At 37.9% G+C, this 17,648-nt stretch overlaps 1 protein-coding gene across 2 annotated transcripts in view; it reads right to left on the bottom strand.

The window, feature by feature from the left end:
* The window catches only part of PARD3B (par-3 family cell polarity regulator beta), a 973,558-nt gene that overhangs the window by 599,485 nt on the left and 356,425 nt on the right, over positions 1 to 17,648 (bottom strand). For both annotated transcript variants that reach the window (XM_081052860.1, XM_081052859.1), the window contains exon 3: positions 3,657 to 3,828. Coding sequence is in view for 1 of the 2 variants with exons in the window: in XM_081052859.1 (XP_080908985.1) it covers positions 3,657 to 3,828 (172 nt within the window). In the remaining variant the exon portion in view is untranslated. The remainder of the gene's footprint in view (positions 1 to 3,656; positions 3,829 to 17,648) is intronic.

Genomic DNA, 17,648 nt, shown 5'->3' with positions numbered 1-17,648 from the left:
GTTGGAATTACATGGTTGCCCATTTAATTTAAAACTGCTCTTACAAATTAAAAAAACATATATACCCCCTTAGTTTATATGGTACAAGACTGTAAACAATCTTAGGTCAGTAGATTTCTTCAATGCATCTTTGTAACCCTTCATTGCTGTATAAAGAAATAAGACATATATTTATTGTATGCCTACTGTACTAGCTAAAAGATTTGGACAACTCATCACAAACAAGGTCATATTTGAGCTTGAGCTCAAGGTCATGTTTGAACATACATACATGTTCACCAAGCAGACAGGAGGCAAAGGGGGGAGCCAGGTAAAGGGAATAGTACCTACAAAGGCCCAAAGATTTGAAAGAAAGTGACCATTTGGGGAGAATGGCACGTGGTTTATGGTGGCTTCATGTTAAGGTGACTGTAGTGAGTGACCAGTTATAAAAGTGGGCAGAGAGGAAGCAGCTAGATCATGAAGAACCTGTGAATATAAACATTCTGTATATTATGTGCATATGGATTTCATCTTGGAAGATAAAAAAGGAACAGGAGGGGCCAACCTGTGTCTATATGTATGTAGGAAAGGTTGTTGGTTTTCAACAGAACATTATTGACAAATATCTTGCATTGGAAAAGAGATATAAAAAATATACTGAACTTTGAGTATATTTTTATCTCAGCTATCAATCAATAAAACAAATTTTTGGTGATTAAAATGACCCAATCATAAAAGTATCCTGATTTGTAATATTTGGTAAATTGTGTCTCCTTAAGTGAGATAAGCATGAGGACTGATAAAAGATTGAATTCCTCATCTTCTTGAATGGAGCTCAAGAACAACAAGAACAACAAAAACGGAATAAGCCCTTGTTTCTGCTGCACCAGCCTGAGTGAATGAGCCCCATGAGAAGTATGACCAGTTCCGATGGCCTCAGAGAGCTTGAGTGGGGAGCCGAGATTAAGAGCTGGGGCTCCGTGTTGGCATTTTGTATGCACACTGTTACGACTGATCACTGGAACACAATGCTACTCCTCTAACCACCTCTTCCCACTCTTCATCCAAACAGGATTTCGGGGTGGGCCTGACGGCACAACTGGATTCCACTCTTGGAAGAGCCACACACTTTGCGTCTGCTGCCCATCATTCCCCTCCATCCTGAGACGACTCATGCCCAGCCTTTGACTACCCCCACCCCCGAAGGCAGCAAAAACAAAACAGAAAGGAAAGGTTGTTGGTAGTATTGCTGGTAGAATCCAAAGCTGGCAGTATTGCTTCCTTCTTTAGTTTCTCAGAGAAACTTGATAAATATGTTGTTTTCGTTGCCTTCAAAGTTCCAGATATGAAAACTACTCGACCTGATGGAACTACGAGGGCAGACAGGGATGATTCTGTCATCATTCATCCCTGCCCAAAGTCCTCCAGCTAATTCTGAGGAACAACCTGCACCAGCTTGCTAATGAGTTTGGACATGGTTCTCTGTGTGTGCGCACCCGACAGAAAGCCGCTGGAAGCTGTTAAGCAGGGGGGCTATGTAATCAGATTTGTGATGTAGAATGGCAACTCTGGCAAAAGCGGAGATTGGAGAAAGCAGCACCAAAAAGAAAGAGGTCAGCCTGAGGCCCCTGCAAGAGCTTGACTGATGATAAAGCTGTAGCCTGAAGTGGGGAGAGGGGAAGAAAGAGGAGGAACTAGAGATGACGGCAGGGTTTCACACCACATAACGGGAGGGCAACACTGATCAGCTGATAGTGAAGGCTTGTGAAGCTGATCCTGTCGTGTGTAGAATTAGGGGAAACGGGACTGGAGACCATAGAGTTAAGCATTCGTAGGGTCTTGATGTATATCTTCACAAAGTAAATTGAAGAAATTTATTTTTTTAATTTTATTTATTTATGTTTTTCCAAATACCATATGAGAGGTGCACAGCAAATTGTTCTTGACACTGGAAGCCATCAAGGGTTCCGATCCTGGGCTTGCCACCAAACCCTATGTGATTTGGGATTAGTTACTTAACTGCTCTGTGCCTGTCTCCTCGTCTCTTAAATGAGGGGAATAATAGGACCCAACTAAGTATTATGAGGCCTGAATGAGTTATGAGGAAGTGACTTAGAATGTCTGGTGCCCTGCCTTGAGCTCAGTGTCTGGCATGTAGTCACCGTTTAATAAATATTATTTGGTACCTCTATCTTACCGAAAAATCAGTATGGAAGTAGTACAAAGTCCACTTTCAAAGAACAGAAACCTCAGCTTACTGTTCTTCCTACATTCAACATTGTATTGCTCAGACAGTTCAACAAAAGAAGCTATGAAAAAGCTGAAGAAAATCAAACTTTTTTTTCCCCTGGGAATGCTCATAAGAGAAAAGTAAAAATAAATTCTCAGGCTCAGGGATACTCTGAGGTTCAGTCTTTTGAAGACCACAGCGCTTGCTTATAAATAGAATATTAAAACAAGCAAGAGCAATTTTCTCCTTTCGTCTTCCCTTATTGCCTAGTTTTCCTCCCACCATTTGCATAATGGATAAAAAGGCATCCATTATGCAAATGAATGATAGGGCTGTGAGGTTGTTGAAGCCACAAACCTCACTCCAGATGAAGAGAAGCTGCCACAAAGCCCCCCAGCGCCTGCGTTCCAGCAGACTGCTTCACTAGCTGCTTTCCAAAAGATAGAGGAAAATCATAAAGACTGTAGGTCATTAATTTCCACGTGGCTTATTCTAAAAGGGGCACTATAGATGCTTTCCAGAAAATGAGTGCAAAATAGGAATATTCAGTATTATGGTATGTAAAATAAACTCCACAGTATATATTTTGTTTCAAATGGGGGGAAAAAAGCTATACTATGTAAAGTTTTTATAATTTCAAGCATATGCTTTGCTTTAAAAAGAATTAGATTCCCTTTGCAGAGTGGTAAAAGCCTCTGTTCTTCGGGCTTGAGACTTAACCTACAACAGGTGCTTTTAGAGCTGTCTCAAAATGTATGCATACATTCAACAGGAATTAAAAAAAAATGCTTTAGGTACCCAAGTATCAGCGGATTTTCAAAAGATGCATGCTGTTGAACTAGAAGAATGTTTATTTTCTCTTTCTACCCACACTTTCAAGACAAACATAACAAAAAAAGAATTCTGAGCAAAATTATTGGGTGAGTTGTTCTTGTTTGAATACATCATTAGGACAGCATTAGAAACTAACTTTAAAATGTTCTCCCCAAACGCAAAGGTATATAGTTTGGGGAGAAATAAAAGGCGGCTAAAACAAAAAGTGACCTTTATTTCTGGTCTTGATTCCTTGATCGCCCTTAGCTTTTTCCAAATGACATTTTTCAGGGACTTTTTTTTCTTCTTTTTTCTTTTTTAAGCGATCCTCATGGAGTACAGATGAACCTCATCACTTACAGTCCAACTCCTCCCCTATGATATTTCAAGGACACACAATTCACATTCAGATTCATGTGAAATACAAGAACAAAAATGCATCTAATTACCTGAGCAATAGCAACTGCAAAGAACTGTGTAAAAAAAAAAATCATTTACAGAAAAGAAAAACTAGATTTTTTATTTTAAGAAAGCTACTAACAAGATAAATCACAAAGGAGAAGCAACTCGTAGTCAACAAGGTGATATATATATACCAAGTGAAAAACATACCACAAAAAAATGCACATACCTAATTTCAGAGCAGAAGGAGTGACTTCAATTTCCCCACCAATTGGTTTAAATGCAGCCAGCTGGGCAGCCACTTCGGTCTCAAAAGCGTCGGGGCTCTGCCCACCTGCATGGTTTCCACTGGGGCTCTCGATCTTGTGGAGTGGTTCTTGTTCTTCAAACACAGCAATCAGCTACAAAAATCCAACAACACTCATTACTTCTTAGGGCACATATATTATCTGGATACTGTATCTGGTAGGTTGGTATCTTTATTTGGTTCTAAAGAAAGTGGTTTCTGAAAACTTAAAACTTTAATGTTACTGTACCCATAACTCTTAAAGCAATATTATGTCTGAAAAGGCCAAGAACTAGTTAATGGTTTATTTGTTTATTCTTGAAATAAAAAAACAAAAAAAAAACAATTTTGGTTAACTTTCTTGAAGGAATGAAATGGCTGCCTCTTCCCCCACCATCTTTTCTAATATGTCTGAAAGGACTTCAGTATCTCTTTCAAAAGTGTTCCCCCAAATGAAAGTTGAATATGCAGTAGTGGAACAATAGACATTATGAAACCCATAATTCTATCTTTCCTTTTATCATTATAAATTGATAAAGTGTGTATATACACAGACACAAAATTTGTGTTTATCTTGTACATATAGACAACCCATTTTCATATATGCCTTTAATTTTGTTCTTTTCCTTCATGACTGACTCTGTTGACTGGCTTAAGTCCACTGAATGCCAAGTCCAATGAGAATAAACATCAGCACTTTTCACCAAATTATTACCATCTTCATCTCCATTGTATTTCATATGAGCACTATCCTTCTTGTCATTAATATAAAAATGTGTGTCCACTTCCAAGTCACTTTTCATAAAATGAGAGCAAAATACCATAAACTATTCCATTCATTAGGCAAAGGTTGCTATGTAAACAGTGAGGGTAGCCTGGCTGAAACTGCATTCTTGGCCAGTGGACGGCACCACCATTGAGAAACCTCAAATGCTTCTTATCACTGATGAGGAAAAGTCCAAGTTTAAGTGCAGCAGGCAGCTCAGGGATGCTACTGTCAACCCAGGAGCGTGGAATGTGTGCAAACTTGAACACTGGTAATACGTCTCTATATTTTTCATTCATTAAATAAACCTACTTGTGAATCACACATGTATTCAGGAAAGGCATTCAAAGCCGCCTTCATAGGGGAACCTTGTTAGCAGCAGGAATGACACAAGCCCAGGGATAACCAATCAAAACATCATAAATTCCAAGTTCAAAGAAATGAGTACAATCAGGGATAGGCAAATTGTCTATTCAAAACTAATGTTCATAATTGGCTACTCACGTCCAGTATGGAGAATTGTTTAACTGGAAAATCCAACAATCCTCTCACCACAGGAAAAACAGTTACTCCCAATAATTTAAGAATTATTTTTAATTCTTAAAATTGAGCACATACATTTTCTATTTTCAGTTGGTAGCACTGACGAATTGATTTGAGAGAAGATTTACAAGGATTAATAATAAAGATTATTCTAGTATAAAAATAATTTGTCTAATCATCTGTCAATCTAATCATTACTCTCAAAGTAAAGAGTTTAATACTTTAAATCCTGTAAAAGAAAATCAAACCAATTTTTAAAATGTGGTAGAAGTGTCATTTTCATCTCTATTTGTGTGACATCATTACAATTTCAACTTTACGTATTGGTGAGTTCTAACATTTTTAGTTACATTTATTAGTAACATTTACTTTAATGCAACAATCAGCTAAACAAAATGGCTTCTTTTATTGATATTATGAACAGTTTCGTGTAAAGAAGATTATACCTTACTTTTTCCTCTTATTATATCCTTAACTCTTAACATATGCTATGTGCCTTAAATACGGGGAAAGAGACATAAAATACTAATCCAAAGAATAATACAAAAGCTGAAAATTGATAACACGTAAGATAAATCATTGTGTATGGCTGTTATGTAACATTTTAAGATACTTCACTGTTTTCCATACTATTATATTCACACAAATTTATAAAGTATATAGTAACAATGTTATACTGATTTATTAAATGGGAGAACAGAGTAGTTTGGAGACTGTTTTTCCCAAAGCGATAGCTAAGGCGTAATTGGTGCTATAATCTAGTCTTTTCAATTTCCCATCTAGGGTTTCAGACCACACGGGTTCCATTTTCCAAAAAGAAAACTATATAAAAAGAGGTTACATTGTGGACTATTTGTAGATGTCCATGAAGATGTTATGCCCTAAAGAATGTGAATTCTACTCTTTGGAGATACAGGCCATACATGGCTTCTCAAAGATGATAATAGTGAAATCGAGAGGCTCTCCAAATCTCATAATCTATTTGATTAGTTGATAGCTTAGTCTGTCTCCCAAAGCCATGATTGACAGGAATTACCTCCGCAGAGCCCACTCCGAATGTATGGCTGAAGAGTTGAATGGATGAAATCAAGGAAGAGGACCAGCTCCTGAATCTGAGGTGCCCAGTCACCTGCTGATGGGACTCTCCATGGCCTACATCTCCACATCTACAGCTCACGCAGACTTACACTTGCTTCAACACTGATACTTAATTTAAACCACATGTTGTAGGTACTTGTTAGCTAGATAACCTGATTCATCAGAACACCTCCATCACTATGTAACAGAGTCCCTAGCAGACAGTGTTACAGAGACATGTTAATTAACATAAACCACTGCTTTAGTCCCTCAGCAGAAGGCATGCTGATGTCCAATGTGTCTAGGATATGAAAATGGCCTTCCATCTCTGCCTTTAAACCCATCCAAAATTACCTCTCCCATAGAGATGAGTTGCACATAAAGAAATTCTGCTATTTTTTGCTGCTGTTGTTGTTGTTGTTAAGGTTTCATCTAGACTAAACTTCTATGGCATGTGGAAGATTTTTCACTGATCCCTTATGGACTGGGGGTAACCTAAACTCTGCAAAACGCAAACAGGTAATGTTTGATTTGGATGCTTTCCACATCTGTTGCCCGATCCCTCTTCTGGTACCCCTTCTGTTCTCCTTCTGTGATGCTGGTATTCTCATGTCACCCAGTGCAGCACCGACATTTCCCAAAGACCCCATGATACAAAATGATCTGTGCTCACAGCCTTTACTTCCAGTCAAAACTCTTGTCCCCACAGGTCCCTGTCAATAATTAGGTATCTAATCTCCAGATACGTCCAGGAAGATCAGTCTACAAATATGCTATTCATTCTCCTACGCCAAAGAACAACAAAACAACCTTCCTAGGACTCACTTACCCCTGTGGGTATCACACCAGTTCCTGTCTTCCCTCTACAGCAAAATTGGAAAGAACTGTGCACAGAGCAGTTTCTAATCTCTCCCTCTCTTTCTTTACTGAGGCATGCCAGTCAGGCTCTCACCCCTTTACGCCACTGAAACTGCTCTTATCAAGGTCAAAAACAATTCTCAGATTGCTAAATCCAAAGCCACTCCTATGGCTTGATTTTAGGACACAGTAGAACATTGCCTTCTTTAAATTTTCACTTGCCTTCCAGGACAGTACACACACACTCTCTCTTTCTCTCTTTTTAAATTTAAATACATATTTTTTAACTGTTTCAATTACAACTGACATACAATATTTAGTTTCAGGTGCAGAACATAGTGATTTGACATTTCTATAACTTAAGAAGTGACCGCTGTGACACTCATCTGACACCATACAAAGTTATTACAATATTATTGGCCATATTCTCTATGCTGCCCTTTACAATCTCATGATTGTTTCTATAGCTGGCAATTTGTACATATTAATCCTTTCCCCTTTCTCATGCATCCCCCAACCCCCCCCCCAATCTGGATATCATCAAAATGTCTCTGTATCTATGAGTTTGTTTCTATTTTGTTTGTTCATTTATTTTATTATTATTATTGTTTTTATATTCCATGTATAAGTGAAATCATATGGTATTTGTCTTTCTCTGCCTTACGTATTTCACTTAGCATAATACCCTCTGGGTCCATCCGTGTCATCACAAATGGCAAGATTTCATTCTTCTTTTATGTCTGAGTAATATCCAATGTATATATCTTCAACTTTCTGGGCTTTCCTTTTACTTATTCCTCCTCATCTCTAAAAATGTTGAAGAGAATATGTCTAAACTTGTCTGGCAGCCTCATTTGTCTCATGGCATCAATAGTAGTATATGCTGATAAATCCAAACTTTAAACCTCCAATCCAGAGCTTCTCCCTGAACTCCATCCAGGCATATATATCCAACTGCCTATCCCAACACATCAAAAACTGAAAAACTGCTCTTCAAAAGCTCTCCCCATAGTCTTTTTACATCCCATTTAACGGCAGGCCATCCTTTCAGTGCCTCAGGACAAAATCCTTGCATTAAACCTTGATCACTCTTCCCTGCATCATTCCCTTGCTTCCTCCCTCTGTCTCACATACACTTCCCACACACAACCAATATGTCAATAAATCTCAAAATATAACCACGGTTTGACCACTTCTCACCATCTGCACTGTCACTGTATTGGACCCAGCTACCATCTTCTCTCCCATGGATTGCTGCGACAGGTTCCCGACTGGTCTCCTTTCTACCCATGCCCCTTTTCAATCCATTGTCAGCATGGCAGCCAGTGTGATAATACTCATGCCTGTCATCCAGTAAGAACCAGTATCACCTTCCCATCTCACTTAGGGGAAAGCCCACGTCCTTGCAATGGCCTATATGATAATGGGCTCCCAGTCACATTTTTGACCTCAGTTCTCACTCTTCCCTCCTTTGTTCTCAGGATTCTACCCAGGTGTGCTATCTTCTTTGCGCCTGGCTCATTGTCTTTGCATTTGTTCTTCTCTCTGCTTCAAACAGTATCGCCAGATACCCACATGGTCTTTAGATCTTTAATGCCAGGCTTTCACTAGTCACACTGTCTAAATGGCAGCATCTCCACTACTTCCTACATTCTCTCTTCCTTTATTTTCCTTCATAGAATTCATCACCTTCTCAATGCTGTATCTTTTCTTTTTTGCCTGTTTCCCCACTGTCCTAGAAAGTAAGCTCAGAGAAGACAGTGATTTTCGTTTATTGTTTGCTATATAGGTATCACCAAAACGGTGACTACAACATGACAGGTACCCAACATATGTTTGTTGGAATAAAATGAGTGAAACGAGATAAAAGCATATGCTGAAATCTAACATAGCAACAAAATAAAACATACCTAGTAGTGTACCTAGTAGTGTCTTTATGTGTTTTTAAAATAAACATTCAAATTGAATTTTTTTTAAAAAAAATGAATGAGTGTAAAGTTTCTATAAGACGGCAAAGTGTTATCATCATTGTTGTGGTGTCTGGTTTTGTAATTATGGGGGGACATTCCTCGTTTTCTTTTCAAAACTTGGGGAAGTTGTTTCTGCCACATCATGCCCCTCAAATGCCGATTATGTGTCTTCTCTTTCCTTTTCAGGCTCATTTTCCAAAAGGAGGATCTGCTATTTGTGCTGAGAAGAAGTCAAAGCCTTGGACTGCAAGTGGGTAAGGATGGAGAGGTGGGTCCCAGACGCTGCCTTGCCTGCTTTTCTGCCAATGTGTCACTGTGATGTACGTGGTGTGAAGCTTTGAGATGTGTCCTCCAAAGTAGCTTAAAAACAAATGTGAATAAAACCTCCAGGGCAGTGGAGACACAACCTGAATTGCCATGCCAAGCATGAGCTCAAAATCAAAGCGCTCAGCTTTCTTTTACAAATTCATGTAAATTTTACATTTTACACTTGATCGGATTCCTGTGCTCGTTTTACTATGAAAATATCTTCTCTTTAATTGCCACTTAATTTAAGGCAGCAGGGAAATGTACAGTGTTGAATCTTATGTGTTTTGTACCTCTGTGTGAGAGGTCAGGGTAGAGTGGTGTCTTTAGGAACACACCTACCCTACAAATTTGACTTAGAAGATGCACATGAAAATATATACATTAACGAGGTAGGTCCGAATTATTTTCAGTAACTGTGTCTCAACTGCCACAGCTGCTGCTGCTCCCAATGCGAAGATTAGGCACTAGTTCTGGTACCTACAAGCATCCTCTGGCTGCCCCCTCCACAGCAAGCATGTAGAAGAAACAACTAAAACAAGGCCTAGAAAAAAATAACATCCATAAACTCTATTTTAGAGACTATTTTCATCTTTTTTTAAATACTTACTTGTAAAGGGTAAGATAATGGAAAGTCAACAACAATAACAACAACTCAAAGATCAAAAAGAAAGAGAAGACCTTTGGATAATTTATAGCATCTATGACCCTGAAAATAGACTTGATCAAAAGAGCCATGTTTTCTTTGCAATTTCACATCATCAATATCTCTTCAAGGTCTCAGACCTGTTTTTATACTCAAAGAATAAGGCTATGACGATCAACATCACTAGTAAATGTGTGTCTATGCACGAATATGAGCGTGTTGAGGGGTGAGTGGGGTGGGGGTAGGATATTAATTTTCTTGATAATACCCCTAACGCTTAAATGCTTAGCAGAGAGCCTGGTACACATGCAAGGTTAATTGTTAATTCTTCGTCTTACCATAGCTAACAAACACTCCCTGGTTTCCAGACTGAGTCCCACTTGACTTGTTTATCCCTATGCTGCTTTCACATTGTTGTTTCTCTTTAATCTCTTCATCACAGGATTGACAGAAGAACAGAGAAAGTACCAAGATCAAACACATCACACAGGTAATTTTTTTCTTTTTTTTCTTGCTCTTCATCACACAAGAACACACAACCTTTAGACATGTAGTACTGCTCTTCCATCTAGCAGTGATATATGGTTTGTGCTGTCTGTTCTATTTCTACCATAACTCGAAGCAATTTACCAATGCCTTTCGTTTTTACACTGAGAGGTAAATATTTTAATAAAAATGTCATGAAGTGCCTTTAATACAGAGTCCTTCAATATCCATGGTGTGTTTTTCCTCTATTGTCACCCTATAGCATTCAGTCAACTTTATAGCCTCAGTTTTTATAATCTGATGCTATTATCTTTAGCCTACGTAGAAAATAAAAAAGAAAGATCGAAATGCCCATAGAACATAATAAACTGTATTTATAAACATATTTTTTATTAGTAATTACACTGAGAAATGTGTGGTTCTATTTTAATTACATGTCAAGTGAACTAATGTACTACTAAAAAATGCTTAGTTTTTGCCATACTGAGTTCTTTGGATTAAATTACTGAATTTAACAGCATTGTGCTATTTTGTATTGTTTCATACATATTCCATGCTACCAATAACTATCAAGAAAATTTAAAAGACAGAAAAAAAGTAGCCTACAAAATAAAATTGGATTCATTTGTCTCAAATCTTAATAAACACAATTAAATCTAAGTTAAGACTGTGAAATTACAACAATTTCACAAACAGAGGAAAACACATTATCACCTTTGGGGAGAGAGTGAAACACTGCAGAACTTCATTTAAATGTATGCATCTGCTTGTAACTAAATAACAATTGGCTATGTGAGCTAATTTTATGCCACTTCAAACAAAGGTTTGAAAATAGATTCTTTGCCTTCCTAGGATTTGACAGCTGGCTCAAAGCACTTGATCTGAACTTTTAAAATTAGCAGGCCCCATTATCATCAGATCTAGCATCCTCAGAGCAAGGACTATGTAACAGCTATGATTCTCAGAAAGTTCCATCGACATTCAATAAATCAGATGAAACCAAATTTTCACTTCCTCTCCCAACTGAAAATCCCTAACGGCCTTTACAAACTTTACAGCTTTACGTGTCATTCTAAAGAAAATAACATGATTTATTCCACTGTACTAAGAACCACGGTTATCCTTACCACTTTTTTTAAAAAGGCAGCTGCCTAAATTGTCCCATAATAACAAGAGATATGCCTATTTTAAAACCACCTATATTTCAGCTAAACTTGCCCTTACCTCCTTTAATTCTGTAGTAACTTAGAAGTCAGTTATACATTAAACACATTTTATGTTGAATGGCATTTTTCTTCTGATTTAAAATTTCAAAGATGATGTGTTGTCATTTGACAAGTCTGAGAGAATCTTGAGCTTGTTTTTGCTGCATTCTTTACTTTCCTTAGTAATAACGGCTCACCATTTATGAAACAACATTCACAAGTCCTATCTATCATACACTGGGCAGGCCTGAGGAATCCCCTCCTCTGTGCCCATCAGCATCCATGGCAGTGGTCAGCCAAAGGATCCATGAGGTCAGGTGTCAGCCACCAAGTCCTACTTCTAGTGGACACAAGGATCAGCTGTAGGAAAAGCAAACAGGTACAGAGCCAGAAGAAGCTTCCAGCATTGTTGGGATAACACAAATGTCAGAAACTTTAAAAACTCAACACACCTGCCTTGTCGGTAATAATATTTCCACTGTCTCTTGAATGTCTCAGGAGAGCGTACATTACCGGAGATGAAGATAAAAGTCGGGATGTTTTAAAAGGCATGGACACATACATACGCACGATTGGCTTTTTCTTCAAGTTATTCTTATCGAAATTGTACACATCTAACCTGAATTTTTGAAAGAATATTTTATTTGAAGTATATCTGATACTAGAAAACATAAAACAGCATGTGGGAAAATATTTTGTAAATTATAAAGCATACATACATTTACAATGTTGTAACATCCAGATGAATATTATTCACTGGCTCAGTTTTATTTTCCTTACTACCCTACACTTTCTATCCTTGAACCAAACCAAACCAAAGCAGTAACTGTCTCAAATATACCTTTTGGTAATCTCTTAGCCACGGCTCAGCACTAACTACCACAGCCATCCAGAGGTATGTCAATTGATCCTTGCATGCAATAACTTACTAGCATCTAAGCATGATCTCTCTCTGCAGGGGTATCGTCCCTTTACAGTGAAATGGCGCTACGCCCCTGGCCAGGCCCTCACACATCTGTTCCAAGGGCCTCAAGTCGTTTCTGGGTTCCAGTCCAGCCCCCTGACATTTACCTACAACTCAATTGTAGTCTTTCCATCACGTAGATCTGGCCTGGGCTTGCTCCAGCTTAAAATTCTTCGTTATATATTCTCCTCGCTTTCAAAATGAAGTTCAAGTCTTCCATAGGAGGCCCTTGACAAGGCTCTGCGGCCCTGTGTCTATCACCACTGATTGCAGGGCACAAAGATCCTTGATTTTCTTGCCTCTATTGATAGTAAACTGTAAGCTACTTGAAACCATGATCACGTCACGGTTAAAATATTATATTTGAGGAACACTTACATAGCCCTCATCATGTGCTAGGCACTGTTTAAGGTGCTCGCATCTATTATTGTATTTCATACTCACAAGAAACTCTAGGAGAAAAGCCCTCTTATCCTCATTTTACAGATGAGGGAATGGAAATACAACTGACTTTATGTTCCAAGCTCCTAGTATGGTAGTTGGCAGATAGAAGAGGGTCAGGTAAATGAGCGATTTAGGTTTCTACTATACCCAAGAGGGAGAACTAGGTCTCTTTTATACAGATGTATGAACCTTTATGTGGACACCATCTCCCTGCGTCCCGATTTACCACACAATTAGGAATAAAGGTAACCTGTATGCTCTTATACAGGGCAAGATAGCTTCTGCCCATCTTCGAGGTTCAATGCAAAATTGCATTTTACAATTCCTCCATCTAAAATCCGCTTTAGAACATTATGAGCCCTACCCCGTTTCCTGGTGGACTGCATTAATGTATCTGATTGTCTTCCAGAGGAAACCTTTTGAAATTGTAAAACTAATTTGCACATTAACATACCTAGTTTTGAAACAAACACCACTGTACAGTGTTCTCCATTACTTCTGACTGTCAGAAGGAACCCTGCTTATTTGTACTAATGACTGCAATCCAGGGTGGATTGCTTAATTTTGTGGATTAATGAGTAAGCAATCAAATGTGATTTTAAGTCATGAATATAACAAACATACTATTCATTTATTTTGACAAGTATTTTAATTTATGAGACTTGGCTACAAATAGAGCAGTCTATTTCGTAAAAGAAAAAAAAAAGAAACCCTTCTGCTTTTAAGACAACACCTCTCAGATAATAAATCTCTACACAGAATAATGACAAAGCTATCACCTTCTAGAGACAGATAAAGAATTGATAGGTTGATAGAAAAAAAACAATGGGATCTTACTGTATCATTAACATTTTCCGAGAGAGAATATCTTTTGCATGAACTTGAGCTATATGCAATATCTTTGGGGGTTGCAAACCACACAGAACACCTAGGCAAAATAGGTCAGTGCTGTCCTGAGGCAGTCGTCCCCTAGCCTGTCACCCTGGGAGCCTAAAACTCGAGTTTCAGCAGCTTTGCATGTTCCTGAGGCGACCCTGTAGTCCACGCCTAAGATCCTCCAAGGGCAGGTAAAGTGGTGAGTGGACTACAAATATAAGGAAGGTCACAACTCCCTGCAAATGAGCTGGTGATTAATCGGTAGTACATTTCATCACACTGGTGAGACTCTTTAGCACGGACACATTTAGCAAATTGGCCTGAGCACTGGCTGATTGACCTCATGACAGGTCCAATGATGTTCGACCTTCCCCAGCATTTCATGTCAGTCGAGCAACTGGTGGAGACCATAGAAAGGTCAGCGGACAGCCTGACGGAGGGATGAGGAAGCACTTCTTTTAAACATTCCATTTAGACTCAGATCTTCCTTGCTGCAAATGACAGGCTTCGAAGCCGGTATTAAATAAAATAAATCATAAAAGTCAACACTGCAATTGCAGGTGGGTTTAGCTGCTGAGCTCCTTCCATCTAAGTGGTAGAGCTAACCTTTTCCTTCAGCTTCTAATTGCTGCACATCTCCTTAACTAGTGATAATGTGGCTAACCCTGCTGGGATGGGTGTTGAATTTGGGGGCATCTAAATGTCAAGATTTGTAATTACGATTGTGGGTGTCTTAAACTCACAAAGGATGATGTCTTGCTAATTGGGGCCTGAAGACAAGAAGCCTGGAGTCCTTGCTCCTTGCTTTCAGTCACAGGAAATATGTCACCTCTTCTAGGAGTACTGTGTTTCCCCGAAAATAAGACCTAGCTGGGCAATCAGCTCTAATGCGTCTTTTGGGGAAAAAATTAATATAAGACCCGTTCTTATATATCTTATATGTAAGCTAGGTCTTATTTTCGGGGAAACAGGATAGGTGCATTTTAGGTCTTGTCTCTAACCATAGAAAGATGGTCTTTATAAATTTGTAAGTTTAGAGCAGAAGGTCTTCCTAAAGCATCTAACATATATTCTGTAGGCATAAACAACTATGATTGATTTTTAAATCAAAGACTGAAACACACTGAGTATACTTGTGCCAAAAAAATGGAACACAAATTTTAAAATTAGGACTGAACTTCAGAATCCAGGTGGCTATGACCTTGGGCAACATTGGGTTCCGAAAGCCTGTCTTCACTCTAATACTCCCAAACCCAGCAAGGGCCAGTTTTGCACTTTGTTGTTATAAGCCTTTATGTTGTCTAGGCAAAAAGAAAAGTGTTGGGGTTAAGGAGATGTGGAGTTCACAAACTCCTCCAGTTCCCTCCAGCAAATCGTGTATGTGGTGTGTGTTTATATGTTAGAGAGGGGAAGGAAGAGGGGGTGGGGGAAGAACAAAACTTCAAAAGGATGTCATTACAGTAACTTTGGAAAACACACAGTAGTGAAGAAGATATACAAGACACCTAAAATCCCAGAAAATTTCTATTGTATTCTATGTATCTCTATATATCTAAACATTATTTTATCCATATGCACAACACACAGTTTTTTTCACTTAGGATTTTATTATAAGCATTTTTCTCTAATTTTAATATGCAAAAAGTAAAGAAAATTCATGATTGAATAATATTTCATAACATAATTATGCATATCATAAATAATTTTGCCATTCTGGACACATGAAAGTAGAGATCATCCTTGCATAATAGTATAGTATTTTCAATCATTGCTAATTTTTCAGACAAAATTATATCCTCCTGCTTAAAGGTCTATTATTTGATTACTAGTGATACTAGAAATAATTTTATAAGCCATTTTTATTTCTTCAATAGATTGTCTGTTAATATCCTTTGCCATTCTTTTCCATTCCTCTTTTAGTGTTTCTTATTAATGCATATAAGCTCTTTTTATTTTAAGTATATTAACTTTGTCTTTTTTTTATCTTTGCAAATTTGTTTTTTGCCAGTTTACCTTTCAATTTTGTTTATGATATAAAATTTTCATTACATGGTATTCCACTCACTTAAAACCCTCTATTAAATCTTCAAAGGTCTCTTGTAAATACTTACTCACCTGGAACCAGTAACACTTTATGACGGACAAGTAGTAAAACCACGTTGGTTTCATTAAATTTACTACATTGATAGTCCCTTAAGAAAGAGCAGGTGGGAAATGTTTTGATTGATGGGCCTTTGTTTTTTATATCATACATTCATATTCTAAACAAATACAGATGGATAAAAGCTGTGACAAAAAAGAAATCACAACTAAAATTCTACTATTTCAAAAGTAAGACTTTATAATCCATGTGGCTATCATCATTTTCTGCAAATTCTTTATGCTAAAATTCCACATATTCAATTTATTATTAAAATGGAAACAACCTATTCACAAAACTTTTTAAAAAGAAAACTTTTTATGTGCTTAAAGACTCCAAAATTCCTTATTTTTTTTGTCTTCCAGACAAGAGAAACTTTCTATGTTATCTTTTAAAGTTTCTTCTATATCCCTACTATCCAGTCATCAATCATGTTTATTGCTTTCCTGTAAACTGTCTCCCTGTCCCTCATATTGCCAAGGATTAAATACTCTAGAAAGAACCAGACTATTGACAGTGATGGGTAAAAAATGTATATGTGTCCTTTATTCACCCACCAGTTCTTTTCATTGTTTATTTAACAGAATACTTGTCATGGGTCAGCCGACCAGCTGTCCTGATGACTACTGGGTTTCTAGCCACATTTCTCTTTCTTACCTAAAAGCTTTTCGTTATATTCCACTATCCAATCTGCTCTGCCAGTTAATCCCACTGTCATATAAATTTTAAGCTTACTGCATCAATTCCACCTACAACATGTAAGTAACATATAGGACACTTCTTAAAGAATAAGGAAACAAATTTTCTCAGAGTTAATCTATTAAATCAATAAGTAATGATCTGTTTATAGATGTACAAAGTCAACTTAAAGATATATACAATTAACTACATAAACAAGCTAAAAAAGTGATTATGTCAAAGAGATAAGAGACAGTAAAACAGTCAGGAAAATGGTGCACAGGGTGAATGTGTTGACAATGTCATTGTAAGCATCATCCAGTTGGCAGGATCCACTGGATTAAGGAACAAACTGCAATCCTACTAACAGGAATATCCTTACCATAAAATGGGGGACACCTGGGATTAGAGTGGTATCAGTGAATTCATCAATCGAGGACCAAGCACACGACTTCTGGGCGGAGTGAGAAATGAAAATGTGAAGCCCTTATTCAAAATATTTTAAGAATTCCAAGATGGTGCTAGCAGAGCATTAAACCAAGTGTGGTGCCCTGATGAGCAAGGGACCCTCAGCAAATGCACAGGTAACGTGCCCATAAAGCTGGCCGCGCTTGAATCATGTGACTTTCTAACCGTATTCCGGTGTCATGTTCCCCATGTAATGTCTGACTGTAATTTGACATCATCAATCTCTCCATAGGGAAAGACACGCAGCTAGTGGACATGCAATATGTAGCCCCCTTGGCAGGTGTTCTGCACCTGCTTATACTCCTGGTGAACTATGCTAGGTAGAGTCAGAATCCTTGAGTTAAATCAATGCAGAGCAATGAGGAGGCAGAGTTTATGGAACTACAATGCCTGGACCCTGGGCTGTGATTTAATTTTTTTAAAAAGGCTCAAGCATATAGTAGTACCTAGTGAGATCTCTTCTATAAACTCCCTAGTCTTCAAGGAGTTTCCCATTTGAACTTTTAAC

Source organism: Rhinolophus hipposideros (genome assembly GCF_964194185.1).
Source record: "Rhinolophus hipposideros genome assembly, chromosome: 6".
NCBI lineage: Eukaryota > Metazoa > Chordata > Mammalia > Chiroptera > Rhinolophidae > Rhinolophus > Rhinolophus hipposideros.
The sequence above is the reverse complement of the archived record's forward strand: the minus strand, read 5'-3'. Positions and strand labels throughout refer to the sequence as shown.